This window comes from Stegastes partitus, unplaced genomic scaffold, assembly GCF_000690725.1.
Source record: "Stegastes partitus isolate 25-593 unplaced genomic scaffold, Stegastes_partitus-1.0.2 Scaffold390, whole genome shotgun sequence".
Lineage (NCBI taxonomy): Eukaryota > Metazoa > Chordata > Actinopteri > Pomacentridae > Stegastes > Stegastes partitus.
Window position 1 is genome coordinate 142,694 of NW_007578121.1, and position 18,956 is coordinate 161,649.

The window sequence follows — 18,956 nt, forward strand, 5'->3', positions numbered from 1 at the left end:
TTTTAGATGCTGCTGTTTACAATAATTTCCCAGGTCTGGGATACCATGGTACCATGTTTGTGTCCACATGATGTAAGTCTAATTTTCCAAATATAGATGAATATGGCGGTTGATTTATGTTTTCTGCTCACAAGTGTTCACAACCTCCAGTACTGTGGTGGCAGACTGATGTCGCACACAACAGAAAAGATGTCTAACAATCTACCACCACTGTAAACACCAAAACCTTCTCAGTTTTGGACCTATTACCTGCGTCTATCTGCATGTGCATCATGGCTACACATGGGAAAGAATTGCCAGAGGAACTGAAAAATCTGATTGTGAGTTGTCACAAAGATGGAAAAAGATACAGGAAGATCGGTGGCAAAGCTGCAGCGGCTGCTCGAAAATACCACCACAGACAGTGCACTACTTATACAATCTACCTCTGAAAAGCTCAGACTTGGTAAAGGAGTTATCCATTGAAATAGGAGTTTCTGTGAAAGCTCAGATAATGTGAAGGACAAAAGTTGTTGGGGAGATGACATTTATAAATGGCACCGTGCTTGTCTGTAGTTACACCAAAATACTAGCTGACAGGAGGACTCCTAGTCTGCAGAAGCTTGGCAGAAAAGGAATAAAATCACACAAGAGTTCAAATGAAAAAAAAAAGTGAAAACTATGACCTGACTATAGTTGCATTTACTTTTCACTGTGGGGACTGTAAATGTACATCTTTCAATAAATCTAAACTAGCACAACATCCCTTCAGTTGTATAGTATACATAAGGAGTGAACCGTCAATACTGAAAACTACACCTGCTTCCACCTGCAACTACGAGTCATCTGTAAATGACTCCTTTAGTCATTTTGGCCATGTTTGTTTTAAATGTGGGTAAATACTGGGAAGGGGAGCTATAGAGTCATACAATATCTACTGTTTGTTCTTGGCAGCCGGCAGGATTTGATGGAATTTACCTGCACTGTTTTCACCAGTTTTCATTTATTTGCCAAAGTCAAACTTCCCAACTGTTACAATAAAATATGGTTATTGAGAGCATGTACATATTGAACTCAATAAGTTGAGATGTTAAGATGTGTTCACCTTAGTGCTCCAATAATAATAATCTTCATTGGTCTGTATGATACTGGGTTCATACTATACAATATGTTTGCTTTATAGGATGGTCACTGGTTAGGTGATATTGTACGTATGAGCCCACAACCAGTCATAGTTTTCCATCTTCGCAACCACTGTGATGTCATCTGAAAAGGAAATGCCAGGGACTGACTTCTATAACAATGGTGTGGAGGATGCTGGACACTGTCTTTACAAAGGTCTTAAGAAAGGAAGACAAAATGACTATTGACTATTTTCTATTCCTATTGGTTGATGTCACAGAAGTATATAGAAATTCTGACTGGCTAGTATTTTTTCCAGGATGTCATTAGGTATTCCAAATCATTTGCTATCAACTGTTGCGGGAATAGACACCCATTTTCAGTCCTAACATGCCTGTCCTTTGGATCTAGCTAGTATGATACCATGTTTTCTGATGCGAAGGCGAGACTTTCTCATTATGTTGGAGTCTTAGGATTAATTTGGTTTTCATGTCAGTTCATGTCTGAGGGAGGATCCAGGTCCTGAAGTGGCAGACAGTCGAGGACCATCCTGTGTTGTTTGGGAAAATTCCCAAATCTAAAATAATTTAGAACCGAGTATTTCTTGAATTCATCAGACCAAAGGGTTGAAGCTGTTGATCCCATTAAGTTAATTAGGGTTTTGCCACTAGTGTGCAAAGCTGTCATCAAGGCGAGCAGGGCCCCCTTTGAGGAATCTAAAATATGAAACATGTTTTGCTTCACGTGACACTTTTTTTGCTCTCCACATAAACATTTGTATTACATAGAATACACATATGATTCACTTCAGTATGTTCTGCGCTGCTGAAACTTGTAAAAATACAGAAAAACCGAGACGAATTCCAACATTTGACTGGCACATTGTAGTAATGCTGTTTTCATAAATACACATCATGATACTTACATGTGGTGAGGAGCTCCAGTGTTTCCCTGGCTGCTGGCCCCCAACTTCTCCCAAGAGGGTTTTCTCCTTCACCAACAGTGCTCAGTGTGACAAAGCAGAAGAAAAGAGCGTCCAAGTAGCTCCAGTCTGGCTCTATTGCGGAGACCAGTAAGGCGGGCAGAAGGAGAAGGAGGATGAAGACAAGCACTGTGAGAAAGACAGCATGGACGAGGGCAGCTCGGTTATACGACAAACCCCAGTAAACGTGCAGGTGGTTTACAGGGGCGTGAGTGACAACAGGGAGAAGGAGACAGTTAGAAAGGAGAGTGAGTAGGAACAGGGTAAGGGGAATCCCTAGGGTGCAATAGAAGATACAGAAGAGCTTGGCCTCATCTGACTTGAGGGTGTAAGAGTCAGAACCTGTGAAGGAAGGACATGTATGTTATTTCAAGGGCAACACTAAAAACGTATAAATATATAATTGTGTAGTTAGAATAAAAGGTGTCACCACTTTTTCCTCAGTTCATTTTTGGTGCCAGAAACAGGGCCACTGATTATCTGACAAATATAACAGCTGGTAATGATCACTACTGCAAGTCTAGTTGCTCCAATGACATGTAGTCAGTTTTCCAAATATGGAGAAAATCAAAGGGATAGGTAATGACATATTTGTATTCAGAATTGTTCACCATGTATTTAAATTTGACTAACATAATACTGATAGGTATTAGGTTTTATATGGTGTGAGTGAAATATTTGTAAAATAAAAATATAATTTAATCAGCTGAAGGACACAAAAGAAGTGACTGTGGAATATAACCTAAATGTCAAGTGATTGAAAATTGTATCACTTCTAAATAACTGTTATTTCTAAGCTGACAAATAGGGCATTTTTGCTGAGGAACAAACAACAGGAAGCACCTTAGAAAAACAAAATTTAATATACATGCCTCAATATAGACACTCAATTCAGCAAACATGGACACACAAATGACCATCGACACACAAGTTTAAAAAAGCACTGAAACAAAATCGAGAACACCTCTGATTTCCAGTTAACCTAACTGCATGGACATAGGTATGCCATACAGGAAGCAATACAGAGTGCAAGAGGATATGTGACCAACTAAAAGTCCTCATCGGGAATCAGGAGGTACGGAACAGTAATAAGGGGTGACGCCACGGGAGATGACAGAGGCAAGTGCTTCAGACACAGGGGTTATCAACAAGAAATGGTGTTTGTTACAGCGAAGATAGTATGAAGGAAACTACATAAAGTCAATGTTACGAGCTGGTTGTAACAGTCAGTCACTATGGATGGCATCTAAGAAAAACTCTTGCTTGACCTTCATAAAACATCTTGACAAAAGACCGAGCTTACCGCAGTGAATGCATCGTCTCGATAAATGTAGAAAAACACCCCCCAAAAATATAATAAAATTACATTTAAGTATTACGTTTTTTTCTAAGCCTTCAAATTTATTTCGAGGTTTTTCTCAGCAGACGGATTTTGCTCTGTTCTCATGTAAAATAGATGATGATCCATGACAACAGAGTAAACTTGATCTGTTGAGGAAAACCTTGAGATTTGGCTAAAATCTTGAAAAATTAATAGTAGGGGAAGCTTCAAATATTTTTGTGTCAAATCACATTGTTCTCAAGATCAAAAAATAGACTTTCATGCATGATGTCTTTTATGCACCAAGTCTTACCCATGGTGGTCAAAGTGGCAATGACAAAGTAGAGTGATGATGTGAAGTCATAGCGTCTCTCGTCTGCCTCAGCGTTCAGAACATTTACATCACTGTGGTGTACAGACAGAGCTTTCTCCAGCAGCTTGCCCAACCTGCCCTCCTCAACACAGGGATTCTCCTGCAGGAAGAAGCGACGCAGCTCCTCCACCTCAGCTCTCAGTTCCTCCTCCAACGGCTTCTCCACGGCTGTGAACACCAGGCCTCCCAGCAGAACAAAGAGCAGGTAGCAGAGCATCAGGCATGCAAATGCATTAATTTGGCAGAACAGCCCCATTGAAGACACGAGTTGAGCCATTGTTTGCTGTCTCTCCTCTGTTTCCGTGCAGACTGCAACCAGATACTAAGAGCGAGTTAGGCTTTAAATATTTAGAAAGTTAGAGTGGGTCACATGCCCAGTCAGAGACAAAGAAAGCAGGCACATTTGGAGTGAAACAAAATGAATGTTCGAAAATTATAGCTAGGAAATATTTATTCCGTGAAAACAGTTATATACAAGATGTCAGAACTTTTTTTTTTTACACATACACGATGAATGCTCTTCATCGGCTCCAACACTGTCCTCAGCAAGTGTTCAGTCCATGTCTTTCAGACAGCATTAACCCTTACATTGGCTCATGATACACAGGTCTGACGTCCCTGATCCAGCTTTAGCAAAATTCACTAAAAGGATGGTGCAGTGGGGTTCGACTGATACACTGAAATATGAAGCCCATGTTGAGCTTTTCAGCCAGTGTTACATGTATTCAGTCACCAAAACAGTACAACACGTATATCTGACCTTAATCTCAGATGATTCTAGTGAGTCTGGTGCTCTAAGGACTGGCACTAAGTTGACTAAAGGATTACTGCATCAATAGAAAATTAACTCCACAAGTTTGACATTTGAACAATCTCTTGAATAAATCATATTAAATGTACCAAAAACCGTACCAAAACTATGGCCCTTCTGTTAGTTTCAATATTCAAATAATGAGAGGACGGTCAAAGTTTCCTCATGGCTCCACACACATTTAATGCTTGGGTCTATTTTTAAGTCAAGCAGAGGGTTTAGAGGACACCAACAGATAACGTGTATTTTTGGGTAGATCTATAAAGGAAAACAACTCAAGAAAACAAAACAAACATTTTCAGAACATGACATTTAGAAAAAGACTAATATTGTTTGAGATTCTGGCTAGCATACACCTCTATCCAGTGATCAGCAGCACGTTTATGAATTTTACCTCCAAAACTCTGCCTGTTTTTCATTCCTATTTGTGTTCTGTCTGTTTGAAATACATTTCTTTACGCCATACATGTATACATGGTCAAATTTGCAAAGCTTTTGTGTGTTTTTATAAATGCTGCTTATGATATCAGTCAGTTTACTACTTGCAGGTGTATGGCCCAGGATGCAACACAAGTAATCATGGAAAACACAAAATAACCCAAAAGTTGGTTGGCAAAAATATCAACATTTGTTGTGAAAACAGGGGTGGTTTCTGAGCTGGACTCAGGCTGGATAGGTTGGTGAAGTGATGTCATGCATTATTATCCACTTGTGTCTACTTTGATACCACCATTGGTGGTGCATCACAGTCAGAAATGGTTAAAAAAAAATTTTAATCAGTGTGAGCTTAAGAGAAAGATCCGTGCCGTCTGAGTGAATCATGGTTACATTTCTTTTTACACCATGATAAAAAACAATCCATCCTTGTTATTTTCAACTATGAAAATACAATCACAAAATACCAATCTTTGGCAGCTTAAGTAAGACAATATTAATATGGACCTGAAAAAGTCTGTAGCAGTCAAACCCCACTGCTTGCCATCTGAATGCTGTCAATCGTTAGACCCTGCTCTCTACAGAGGCAGATGAAGGGAGTAATGAGAGCACGTCCATCGGCGTACAGGTTTTCCCACCCTGCCAATAACGGGCAGTTTGTGAGCGTAGGCACGTGGAGGAATGGTAGAAAAAGGTGGAGTTGGGGCAAAAGTGGTCTGGAAGGGACGTCGACCTTGGCAACGGCGACCCATTTGCCGCCCACCAATAAGAAAGGAGAACGCTGGAAGCCCAGTTTGAGGAGAGGTGAAGCGAGCCTTGGGGAAAACATCACGAGACAGACCTGTTGAACGCTGCCCCGAACGTGATGAGGAGGATCTGGAGCGCTGCACAGAGGAGGAGCGAGCCAGGGTTCTGATAGGGAAAAGAACATTAGTAACATGCAGTACTGCACCTCAAAAGAGATCAAAAGAGTTTCACTGTCTACCTTCCTGATCCTGTGGCCGCAAGGCTGGGTGGAGGTGGATCAGTGCGAGGACTCCCATCCTGCCTGGGGCTGATGTTGAGGTTGGCAGTCAGCTGTGGCATCTTCCGGGTCGTGTCTGGGTTGGAGGCAGGGCCAGAGGGTTCCTTTCGGGTGTCACTGAGCTGAGAAGGGGTACAGGGAGGGTAGCTGCCAAACCCTGGTCCTGTACTAAACCTGACAGCCAAGCTGTCACCAAAGAAGGAGTAGAGCTCACAGTACATGGCAGGGAGGGGGACCGGGGTCCACTCTTCCCAGGGACAACCAGCCCCACCCGCCTGGAGGTGGCTGGCGATTCCGAGGGCAGCCTCTGACAGAGGCTCTGGAGGTGGGCTGAGGCCTGGGGAGCTCACTCTGTAACCCATAGCACCCATCACAGAGCCCGACTGGGCATTGGTGGCTCCCTCTGCTGGCTGAGACAGAGACAGAGCCTTCATTTTAAGCAGGCGCTCCACTGCCACCTGCAGGACACAGAGAAGGAATCATTTACAAGGTATGCAACTGCAATATGCGGTAGTACCAGGATGTCTGCTGTTTGCTTCAACTTTGGCTTTAATGATTAACTTTATTTATTCTATGAAATTGTTGTACTGGACATTTTTTTCATTGATTTATTCTTTGTCAGTGCCTTAACTATTACAATAAGAATTAAGGTCAATTAGCCACTGTTACATGTTTACATTTCTCAGAATAAATGAAAAAAAAATGTTTTGAAAAAAATTGAGGTTCATTTGTTACTGCAACACAATCTGTCAGTGAATGGGATGGTGTAGGTAATTTCCAAAACACTTCTAGAAAAAGCAGAATATAAACTATAAACAGAAATATGCCTCCATCTCTCCTTCTGTAGTCTAAAGGGCCAAGAAACTACAAATGATTAAGTCCAAAACCATGTAAAGCGTTTCTAATGGTGTCTGTAGCCTAAATGCTTGTCAATAGGGTGACACATTCTGATCACTGATTATTCAATACATCAGTACATAATTAATTAGAAATTTGTTTGAAAAAAACATATTGTTAATTATAGGTGATGGAAAGCTAATATAACATCAGAATCAGATACAACAAACCGATAACTCCAATATGATACTGACCCTGCAATTCCACATTGTTAAATCCCCAATTGTTAATCCCATCATAGCAGCTATGAAAAACACTAAAAAAAAACACTAAAAGAAAAACACATAAAAATGTTTTCACTATATAAAAGACACCGAGGTCACAGCAGGACTGACCAGGATGGCTCCATAGACCTTGTGTCCATCTGCTTTGACCTGCGCATTGGAGACAGAGTAGTCATCCAACACAGCTTGGAGGTTCGCCCAGTAGGCAGGAAGATGCGGAAAGAGTACTCTCTCGACAGCCTGCCATCAGAAACATGCACAAGTTATTGTGTGTAATTGCTGAGAGGAAAGCATTTACATGAGCAGAAAGTAATCTTATCATGGAGTATTCAGATCCTACACAGCAATGTCATAGATCCATCAGTATTGGACAGTTTATTGTGTTTTTCTCTAAAAATGTTAAATATTCCCCTTGCAATTTAGCAGAAATTTGTATAAAAATTATCCATATACATGCAGGATGTTGCCATTTGAGAAGAAATCTTGACATCCTAAGACTAAAGCAATTCACAGTCTCAGTTAAGGAATACAAATGAATATAGTCAATCCCATCAGACAAGTCTGATTTTAGAGATAATAAAGGGCAAATTTCAAAGGAAAATCATTTTGGAGGATAAGTAAAGCAAATGTACAGCATTTAGAACAGGACTGTCTCTGAATGATTCCCACAGTCAATAGATAGGACTCATAAGTCATCAGCCACACACTGAACAGTGTAGCTTTATGAACCCTAAAACCATCTGGTGGGTTTGAAATACATGTTCTGACCAACCGACAAAAAATCTGGAACTTTTTGGTTAAACCGCATGCTGCAGTTACACAGAGCAGAGAATAGACCAGTTTAGAGACAAAATAAAATATGTGTAGTAAAATATCTATAAAATTTAGAATCACTAGTTTGTTTATCACTTCATGTAAAACAAACAAAAAATGTCAAAGAAATTAAACTTTCACTTTATTTTTTCATGATTTATGATATAACTGTGTGGTACTGTACAGAAGACATTTCTGAGTTTTCTCTACTTCTAGCCATAGTTGTGCTGTTTCCATAGAGATGGAGGACTTTACATTGCAGAGAAAAATAAGCCCACAATGAATAAAAATGTTACTGGAACAAAAAAAACATCAAGAAACTGCTTGTGGTTCAGAGGGTTAACTTGTGACTCAGAAGTATGCTGATGCTCACTTTAAGGTTTTACCTGTGGAACGCCCTAAACAGCTTTATACAAAACAAAACAAAACTGCTGGATTTACAGACAGAAGCAGTGAACATACCTTCCATCCAAGAGCATGAAGGCCCACCACAGCGCCATAGTGGGAGCACAGTGGTCTGACTGGGTCAGATAGAACCTTCTGCAGAGAAAGCAAGATCTGGTGGTAAAGACCACTCACCAGATCACCATGAGTCCTGTTGAGAACACCCAAAATGTGGAGAGTGACCATTTAGATTTATCAGGTGGGCACCAAATTAATGCTATTGTTTCTCTGTCTTTCAGATGTGTAAATCAGCAACTGTTGCCAGTACATGTGCAATTAATACCTAAACAGAAAGTCTTCAGACCAATTCGTGCTGTTCTTACTCGTCTGCATGCAGCCCACTCCCACTGCAAGCGCGCCAATTTAACATGCTTAACATGTGCCAGGAAAACAAGTACTACTCAAAACAAATAGGGGATAAGTAATATTCACATTTACATGGTGCTACATTTCATTCTGTAACTACTGGCTACATCCAGCAAAGTCACATTCAGCCTTTTAGAAATATCCACAAGAGCCCCGTGTGCTTTTCTGTGTTTAAAATGAAGGGCTATGCAACAATGTGCATAGCTAACTGCCTATTGTAGTACGAATACAACCATGTGCACATCTGCTATTAACGGCCACATCAGACAGCAAACAGGGATGCAGAAACAATGATTTGGCCTTTATTAACCTTGGATAGAAAGGACTTTGATGAATTACACGACATATCAGTTATAAATCTGGTCAATACTACAGTGGTTGTTAATTAAAAGCTATTTAGTACGGACTAATAGTCGACAGTGATGTAAAAGTCAGATCATTTGGTAGTTTCAAAGCCCCAAAATGGGTAAAATATTGTGACTGCGTGCAAGTACCCTTTGCAAGTAACACAATAAACCATAAATACACTGTGTCTAAACAGCCATCAGTGTTTTGCTCACCAGAAGATGTGGCTGAGAAGCAGGGCAGCATAGTCCCTAAGGGTCCAGTGATCGTTGAGTGGGTTTATGGAGGCTGCCAGCGGCTCCAGAATACAGTACATGACACTGGAGACCAGACTACGCACATATGAGCCCAAGTATAGGTAGGGGTTCTGGACAAGGCTCTTCACCATATGCAGTAGCCTGTTGAGCTGTTCCAGGTCGTGGCTTACTGACTTCACCTGAAAAGAGATAGTCACAGCATAAAGACATGGATAAATACAATAGTTGCTGCGACTTGGGTCAGCATTAGTCCAGTGTTACAAACCACAATCAAACTGCTTTGTTCATCTCACAAAACTTAAAGAATTTTCTCACAGACCTGGGCAAAGGACAGCACCAGATCAGGTATTCTACACCAGGTTGAGGTACTGGAGTTGGTACTGAGAGGTATAAAGTTGAACGGGTACAACCCTAGAACTTACTCCACTGATGACATAGACAAAGTATGGTAGCAGGGCAGCGATTTTGGAGTTGGACTGGAGGTCCAGCAGAGCCACCTGAAACACACAGGGAAAAATATTACAAGTTGCACGTTGTTTAGCCATGAAGAACATCAGCCTCAGTTCTGCAGCAGCTTACCTTCATGAGATGGGGGTCCTCTCCCAGGATTGCCCTTGTGATCTGCTGGTAGTACTTCAGCAGGTCATCTGACAGAGACTGTACTGCAGTAGGAACTGTGACAGTTCAATAGACAGGTCAGACAGTTGCTGCAGGTAACACTGAAATTCATCCATCAGGATTATACTGATGTACTCAGCCAGAGGCAAAAGTCAGCTTTAAAAGTTTTTGATATTAAAGAAATAAAATGAACATTTTAACAATATTAGCTTCAGATCTGTTCTCTTCTGTCTACCTGGTATAACTACAGTAACTATGCACCGGACAAGTCACCACACACTTCTATTGTAGACACAAGACTGCAGCTGCTGTTACGCTGCTGGAGAACTGCTTTCACAAGACGTGTACTGACAACTGTTTTAAGTGGTATGGTTTAATCTTACCTGCTCCCTGAGGCTCCAAGTTGCCTTTACCATCCAGGTATGAAACATTAACTGACAGCACAGAGGAGACATAATTAGTAAACATTGCTTATGAAGACTTGGAACATGGACTTTTAGTGGCATCAGTGACACTTCTGCCTTGGCGTTTGCGTAGTCTTTGACAGTGTGGTGTGCCATACCTCGCACCATAGTCTCAGCACAGCCTTTGGGAATGTTGGTGGCCAGAGCCAGCTCGACCAGGTTGACGTCCCGATCCTCAACAAAGAAAAGCTCTCCTTCTTTCACTGAACGGAAGGGAAGACCATCCTGGGCCCCGTAGCCACAGATGGCCTGGTAAACACACAACGATAAGGAAAATAAAGAGAGGGCTACTGGAGCATGTTCAGGTCACATCAGATATGCTGTTGACTTGGCACACCATAGATGTTACAATCACAACTTACCTCAACGTTGCTCCAGCGCAAAGCTCTGTTAAAGTCCTCCACTGTCAGCTTCCTCCTCTTTGCATGTCTCATGAACTGAGAGCTGCTCTGTTTGGGTCCAAATCAGATCACCTTTAGTACTGCATGTCTAGATGAGTAACTTGAACTGAGTATCTACGCATCATGGACATTCCCTATAGTATAGATTCATACTAGTGTAATGTGAACACCATACATTGCACACATTACCCAGGCGGCACTGACCTGCGTCGCCTCCCTGAGTCGGTAACAAACGTCCTCAGCCAGCAGAGCGGCCACATCATCACCGAGATCCACGCCTGCACTCTCGGCCATTAGTTTGACGGAGTCCCGGGAAACCTCGGCGAAGCGGCGCTCCTCCCGGTCCGCCATGCTCACGGAGCCCACTCGGAAACTAGGAAAAGCACATCACCTTAACACTTTCTATCTGTGGTGCTTTACAACTTCTTGCAGCAGAAACCAGCGTGGGGACGTGGGGCTTCTCGGAACTTCGAAGGTTTCGTACAGCGACGTTACAACTACGCTCCTGCTTTAGAATTACGTGTTAATGAAAATTGAGTCGTGTTTGGTGAATGAGATATATCCCGAATTCACGAAAACACATTTGAAATTCGTGAAATGTTTTTTACAGCTTGTCGGTCATCATGTGTTAGTGACAATGAGCCATGGATTCCTAAGTTGCATCCTCTTTTAATGAGCCTTGGTACACAGTTTTCTCTCTGAATGTAGCCTAGACTTGTTCTCCAGCATGCTAACATGAAACCTGCTTTCAGTCAATAAGCTGGAACAAACACCTCATACGTAACTACTGTGGATTTATTAAGCTTACTGTGACGTTAAGAAATCAACTTTTTGCATTCTAAAGGTCAAATGGCGTATAATTAAGATACAAGTAAAAATACAGCGCTAAGCAAACAACGGTTCGTAGTGGAAGCCATCCGGTTTAGCTAGCTTCTGTCGCGGAACATGCTCGTATCGAGCTGCCGAGGAAGGGCAGACAGAATGCAGCGCAAAAACTTTAACATTTTAATTCACAATATTCTTTACCTTCTTATCTGAAACGGCTGGACACTGAATGGGGTCAGAAAGAAAGTTTACATCTGCTTAGCTGTAGGCGGCACTGGGCGGTCTACAACATCAAGTGAGCACACAAGATAAACATCCGCTACATCCTTCAAAATAAGGCAATACCGGAGCACTAATTCGGCTCTTCTGCGAATAGTATGCCGTATTGGTTCTTTTAAAAAAAAATCGGTGTCGTCTGTACAATGTAATCGAGATTTTCTCGAAGTTGCTGAACACAAGTGAATACATGTGACTGAAAACATACAGCATCGGCTTTAATTTTGGCTGACATGACTGTCAACTTCCGTATACTAGTGACGCGCCGGGAGATGGAGCGTTGTGATAAGCTTTGTGAAACAGGGACTGGTTCAATAAAGTTTAAGTACAAGCAGTTGACCTTCTTGAATGGATGGATGCTGTGAGTCTACCCGTTAAATATCTTAAAGACAGTATGTAAAATCTTGGGAAAAAAAAGTCATTGTCTGCCTCTCTAAATAACTTAAATGTGACTTCAATAAAAACACTGCAAATATTACCCTGTTAAATTACATTTAACCATGTTGCTGCTCTTACAGCCTCTGCACCAATTCGAACTTTTCCAGGTTCTAGAAACTGGTTTAAGGCATTGTTCCCCATTCAGTGAGAGCATTATTGAGGTCCAACACCAATTAGACTTTATAATAGCACTGTTCATACAAATAGAATACAGCACAAAGTGCTTCTCTGTGGCCTTCAGGTCTGTTCCACAGAAGTGGACCACAGTCACAAAAAGATGCTCACCGTAGTATTTTGTTCAGATTTGTTTATTTCCCCTCTCTTTGGTACAAATTAAAGTTCTTTACCAGAAATCCTGAGAGCTCTAGGAGGATCCTAAAACCAATTCCAAAGCCGATAGTGCAGAGACTTTAAAGTTGGTGTAATATGTACTGTCCTTCTGCTCTTAGTGCCCCATACAAGCAGCTGAGTTTAGAAGCAGATAGCTGAGCATTACAAGAGTCAATCCTGGCAGTAGTAAGTGTGTGTAGCATCTCTGTATTGGCTTGAGAAACAGTCACTCTGGTAATGTCTTAATTTTGTTTCACAAGCAAACCTACTCCAAATGTTTATGTGGATATAAAATGTAAAAAATAAATCAATAAGGACACCTGTCAGAGTTTAAAATTTGTTTATTCATGATGCTGAGGTAAGACATTTACCTAATTCATTAATAATGTCAATAGTTAAAAAACTTAAATTACATTCATAGCTGCAACTGTAGATTCAGGAGACTTCTTGTCCAGTGCTTTTCCCAGACTGATCCATGACTGGTCAATCAAGTCCAGCTTGAACTGCTGACACAAGTGCTCAATTCAAACAACCTCAGCTTAAAAGTGCCCTAGGGTAAGGGGGGTTATAATAAAAAACATTTAAAAAAAGAAAAAAAAATTAATTGGCGGTATGGTGAGTGCTGATGCTGGTTTCTTCTTTGACCTCATTCAGTTAGAGACCCCTGTTGTCCCAGATCTCCAGGGTCTTTGTACGCTCCAGCTGCTGCAGATGGAGGGCCAGTGGCAACAGCAGGTCATTTAGGTGCTCACTGGAGAAGTTAAATGCATTGTGGGACATGGCATCTGCAGATGGAGTGGCAAGAGGAGAGGTTGATGGAGGAGAAGAGGATGTCGAAGAGTTTGGCGAGGAGGAAGAAAGTAAACCTGAACTGCCTGGGGATGCTTGTTGGTAGGGAGACCCTCCTTGGCTCTGGTTGGCAGTTTTAATCTTGCTGGGGAGGCCATGCTGGAAGTGACAGCGAGTTCCATACAGGCAGAATCCAAAGGAGTTGAAGGTGCGGCACAGCACTCCTCGAGGCTTCCACTCCTTTGTCTGTGGCTGGACTTGACGGCTGGGAGTAGGTGGCGTCTTCTCCTCAACATCCACACTGCTTCCTACATCACCACCCTCGACATGCAGAAAGTTACAACGGGTGCCAAAGGGACAAACCCCAAAGGAGCGGAAGGTGCGACAAGGGACATTTCTGCGGCGGCGGAGGGTGGGGCGCTGCTCTGCTGGGTTGTGAACGAACAGGCATCGGCTGCCGTAGTAGCAGTAGCCTGTAGTGTGGTAGCTGCGGCACAATTCAGTCTTGTACTTTGGGTGACGGAAGGGAACATGGAGTTCATGGAGGCCATGGGCAAACTGGCAGCGCTCGGCATACTTGCAAAAACCAGAAGCAGAGTAGCTGGTGCAGAGTTCAGTCTTGTAGCGGGTGGAGCAGACCCAAGGGATAAGTGGAGGAGAGGAGGACTCTGCCAGGGGGAGCAGGGATTTGGCCAGGGAGAGGCTACTTCCGTCACCATGTACATCTGACTTCTCACTGGAAAGCAGGTTGTCAACCAGCTCCTCATCTTGGTAGGAAGGCAGGAACAAGTCGTCACTACTGGCCTGAAAAAAATAAAGGTCAGTTTGAATTCAGCATGGTATTCAAAGGCCTGACTTGTCTATCTGCTGCTAAGCCTCTTTTAACCTCATGAGTTACACTGACTGATTTTAGTCTCTGAAAAGAACATTGCTGCCCTGGCTAACCTATAGCTTTTGTTACTCAATGGTGTCAAGTACCCATGTTCTGAGATCAGAGTATTAATATTTCCCTTAACTATGATATTTAATTACAGACACCTTTTTAGCTAGTGGAGAAGCTGTAGTCCTGGAAAATGTCTGTGGAAACACCCTAAATAAACATCTGAAGTTCCCACAGCACAAAGAGCTCTAGATCCTCAATGGGGGGACTAGAGCTACAAACATTTAGCTTTTTATTGATTACAACTACTTTAATAAATAAAAAAAACAAATCTAATCAGGGAACATACCAATTTTTCCAGCATTATACCGATACATTAAAGGCACCAAACCCTAGCCCCAGTTATGCATCAGCATACCACTGGTTAAAACAAATAAATGTAGTCATTTAAAACACTTGTTCCAAAGGCATTTCCAGAATTCAGAGAGCTTAACAAAATGCAGAAAACTATTCCATTAACATAATGCACAGCTAAACATAAGATGTATGGTGGTTCTCATTTCCAAGCTTCAAACCAAAACACTGACAACCCACAGTCTACCCAGATGGAAACAGCTGTAACTAAACTTGTCTTACATGCCCCACATTGTTCAGCAGTACAATGCATTTTTTTTCCCCCAGTAAGTCCTGGTTGTTGTTTTCTTAAAAAAAATAAAAATCAGTTTGTTAACTTAAAAAGTTAGCATTCAATATCAAGTATGGCCTAACTGGAGTTGAGCAACTCAGGTTATCAAGACATACACTCCCGAAAGATTTAAAAGGAGCAAGTCATTATTACAAAAAGTTAAGACTTTACATGACCTGTAACACATTGTAATCTGAGGACAACCCTCCATGCCAACTGTGGTAACTGATGACTACAAAACCTCTGAGTGCGCTCTTATCAATATCAAAGATAAGCATGGTGATATTAGACTGCCACTAAAGGAGATCAAATTCATAGAAATATATATGGACCTGTATTTTTCAATAAAAACAGATTGAAAGGAAAATACTTAAACCTACACACATTAACAATATTATAGCCAGGAAAAGAGCTGACATTACATCCAAAGTCTGTCATTTAAGCTGCTTTGCTATTCTGCTCAAACCAAACTCACTTTAAACTAGTTTACCAGCTCGCTTCATCCCACTGTTAGCTGGCTTATCTCAAGAAAGCTTTAAATAATTAAGTTAGTATTTAAGTTACTAAAAATCGTTGTTTAAACACCAAACCAGACTGTAAGAGCAGTTAACCTGGAGTTATCAGAGCACACCTGAACATGAATGTGTGATCCACTTACCTCATGCATGGCTGCAAAGGGTGAAGTTGCTTTTGGTGATCTAGGAGGTCAGCCCAGCGAGGAAACAGCGTCCAAAGCGGCCTTCCAACAGGAGATCTGCTGAGTTACAGCAGAAACGTGTGGTAGTTGAATGGCTTGGACCCTAACTCTCCTGCTTTGTTATTAAGTCACAAGCAAAGAGTGAGCAGGCTGCTCGTCTTTTAAACCGGCGTCCACCTCCCGCCTTCTGGTTGGAACGAGCATCAGGTGTGTCTGCGGCTCACGTCAGGAGCGCGTGTGGAGAAACCAATCGCGTTCACGTGCGCGATGAACGCTTGTTGATGGCCGAGCAGCTTTGGGCCAGACAGGTATTCATCAAAGAACTCAATCAACAATCTCAGTTAAAGGTGAGGGGGCTCTGCACGCCATTACCAGCTTGTGAAAATGAACACCGAACAGCTAAAAGAAAGCCTTTAATTAAAAGCCGTCGGATACAATAGAGTACAAATAGATAAGTAGTCTGGTTCCATTGACAAGGCCGATGTTTATTCTGAGAGCAGGTTGCCTGTCATCACAAAGCCTGTTTCAAAATCATCATTGTCTCCCCTAAAATATTTTATTATTGAAAAATATTGAATGTAAAAATAAATAAATCTTTACAAAATTAGAAACTACCGTTTTAAAACCCAAAATAACCAAAAAATAAGCATCACAATGTTTTTTTTTTATACTTTTGTAAAGGTGCTCAAGTTCCACCTTAGGATAACTTACTTTTAGTATTTTTAATCTCCAAGGGACCTCTGTCAATAGATTAATAGACTTACTGATCCCCAAGGGGAAATTCTGTTGTTACAATAGCAAGCAAAAGGAGTAAAGTGACCACCACCACAATACAAATAAATAAGAAAAGAGAAAAATATACTAAAATACAAAATGCACCATAAAGTGTCAAATGCTAACAATAAAAATATCAAGTGAATGAGGAAGTTAAAGTCCAGTAAACAGCAGTGCAACATCTGCAATTAATATAATGAATGCAACGGCAGCAAAAAAACAACAAAAGATTACTGCAAAAAAGCAATAAACAAATCAAAGATGCTACAAAGCAGAGAGACTGAGAGCTCTCTGCCAGCCAGAGATGAGGCGTTTACTCTCATGCGCCCATGGGGACATTTTGTCTTTTTCATGCGTTCTATGTTATTAGGATTTCATTATGGAGCTTTGAATTTAAAAGAGTAATTTTTTTTTTACTGTTTTCCACCAGATTGTGTCATTTTTTCACATGTGGCCGGTGGAGTAAATACAGGCTATATTTGTTTTGTTGCTTCCCACTATATTAGAGCACTGCAGGCCAATGAAAAAACGTTTACTACTGAAATTGTTTGGGGGTGTTGGTAAGGATGTGACAATGTGTGTATATGTGTGTATTAAAAAAATACGTGTGTGTGTGTGTTTATGTATGTTTACATTTGGAGATATAGAAATTCTAATGGACCACAGATCACAAATTCAACCCTGCTGTCTCTCACGCTCACTCTCACTCATTCACACACAAGCCCGCTCAAAAATTTAATTATTTGCCATTCAGTACGCGAAAGTGGAATATATAGATTTTATTTTTTTTATTATTATCCCAGGCTGGGATGTGGGTTATTCCATCTCAGTTCACCAGATGGCTCCCGCGTGGCCATCTTGAATTGGGTTAAAAAGTTTTAAAATGAAGGATTATCATCAAGATAGCATAATCTCAAATTTTAGGGTCATAACGGTGATAATTATTGCTAATAAAAAAAAGAAAAAAATCTCTTTTTTTGTAGTTTTTGGAAAATTTGTGACATGACCCTAACTTTGGATGACAATATATCAATAAGTATGTAAGGTACAGACTTCCAATTTGACAACACAATTTCCCTATACTAGAGGTGTTTAAATTCCAGAATTACAAGTACCTCAATGCATATGCTGAGATTCTATGGTCTGTTCAATGTAAGGAAAAATGAATGCCCGCGGCTATCTTTGTACACCCTGAAAACAGACAGGATTTACAAGTGTATAAGTGTAGCCCTGTGATAGACTGGCGACCTGTCCAGGGTGTCCCCTGCCTTCGCCCCAAGTTGGCTGGGATAGGCTCCAGCCCCCCCGCGACACTCGTGAGGATTAAGCGGTGTATAGATAATGGATGGACAGTCAGTATAAGATGTTTCAATATACCCAATTTCATGAAGATGACACACATAGCCTCAAAAAAACAAAAAAAACAATGACATCATGTAAACAAACTGGCATCTAAATGACAGATAAAGATAATTTGACAGAATACAACTTTACAACAAATGAGCAACAAGCTGAAACTAAAACAAGTACAGTTTCCAAAGCAGACTGTCACACAGTCAGAGTCCCTAATGTTGTACTTCAGTGGTCAAAATTTTTGAGAAATGTGTGATGAATTAAATCATTTAGGCCAAATGCCATGAATAAAACTGATCCTACATTTGAAATTGCATACTTCCACTTTTTTCTCTCAGTACACACTGAACGGTGCCCTTACAAAGTACATACAGTCGTATGCAGTATCATACAATTGGCACATGCTACTTTGCCATAATAGTGTGTTTTAAGCTTTGACAGTCTTGCTCATATATCCATCATGGTGTGTCATGTAAAATCAGCTGTCAGTGCCATCTCGGCATTTCAAGGTTGTTACTTGAGTGAGACACACTGATGTATGTGACATATCTTCTGCTACGTGCTGGCTTCCAGACTGCAAAATGAGACCGGCTGTAGTAGAATATATAGGTAGTGTTGGCATACTGCATAATGGGATATATTAAATCTTGTTCTGTCATGCTACACAGCTTGGTTGTTTGGGTATTGGAACACACCCCTGGGAGCCCTGGGCATCTACCCAGTTGGTAATCCAGTCCGGCTTTGTTGTTGTATGAGGTTTTAGAACAGGTATAGAGTTGCAGCTAGTAAAGCACAGGGTCAACACCTCAGCCTGCTGCTCCTTGTGACTGTGTTTCTTTGAAGTGATCATCTCCAACTCTGCTGAGATGTTGGAGGAAATAAACACAAAGTTCACATGCAGTGAATATTGTTTAGACTGTAGATAATAAATGTCTTCAGTTTTTCTTGAGAACTTCCAACAAACAAAAATAAAACTACTAAAAAAATTAAAGAAGCAACAATCATCCATCCATTATCTATATACCGCTTAATC

General features: G+C 41.1%; 2 protein-coding genes across 2 annotated transcripts; both read right to left on the bottom strand.

Moving 5' to 3' along the window:
• Positions 1-4,210: 4,210 nt before the first annotated feature.
• On the bottom strand, positions 4,211-11,986 carry taf6l (TAF6-like RNA polymerase II, p300/CBP-associated factor (PCAF)-associated factor). The gene is made up of 12 exons (XM_008285180.1): positions 11,903-11,986; positions 11,081-11,249; positions 10,838-10,924; positions 10,574-10,724; positions 10,395-10,445; positions 9,973-10,067; positions 9,816-9,890; positions 9,352-9,572; positions 8,444-8,576; positions 7,280-7,408; positions 6,009-6,505; positions 4,211-5,935 (listed from the first exon to the last, which is right to left on the bottom strand). Exons 2-12 carry the CDS (start codon positions 11,225-11,227, stop codon positions 5,602-5,604), a joined length of 1,920 nt encoding a protein of 639 aa, XP_008283402.1. The 5' UTR covers positions 11,228-11,249; positions 11,903-11,986; the 3' UTR covers positions 4,211-5,601.
• Positions 11,987-13,399: 1,413 nt separating this feature from the next.
• On the bottom strand, positions 13,400-15,766 carry cth1 (cysteine three histidine 1). The gene is made up of 2 exons (XM_008285210.1): positions 15,758-15,766; positions 13,400-14,338 (listed from the first exon to the last, which is right to left on the bottom strand). Exons 1-2 carry the CDS (start codon positions 15,764-15,766, stop codon positions 13,400-13,402), a joined length of 948 nt encoding a protein of 315 aa, XP_008283432.1.
• Positions 15,767-18,956: the final 3,190 nt, after the last annotated feature.

Bases quoted from the DNA above. Each gene is read 5' to 3' on its own strand.
- taf6l (XM_008285180.1), bottom strand. From the start codon at position 11,227: ATGGCGGACCGGGAGGAGCGCCGCTTCGCCGAGGTTTCCCGGGACTCC. The intron at 6,506-7,279 runs GTCAGTCCTGCT...TGTGTCCTGCAG, and splicing joins AGGTCTATGGAGCCATCCTG to GTGGCAGTGGAGCGCCTGCT. The intron at 5,936-6,008 runs GTAGACAGTGAA...TTTCCCTATCAG, and splicing joins GCGGCCACAGGATCAGGAAG to AACCCTGGCTCGCTCCTCCT.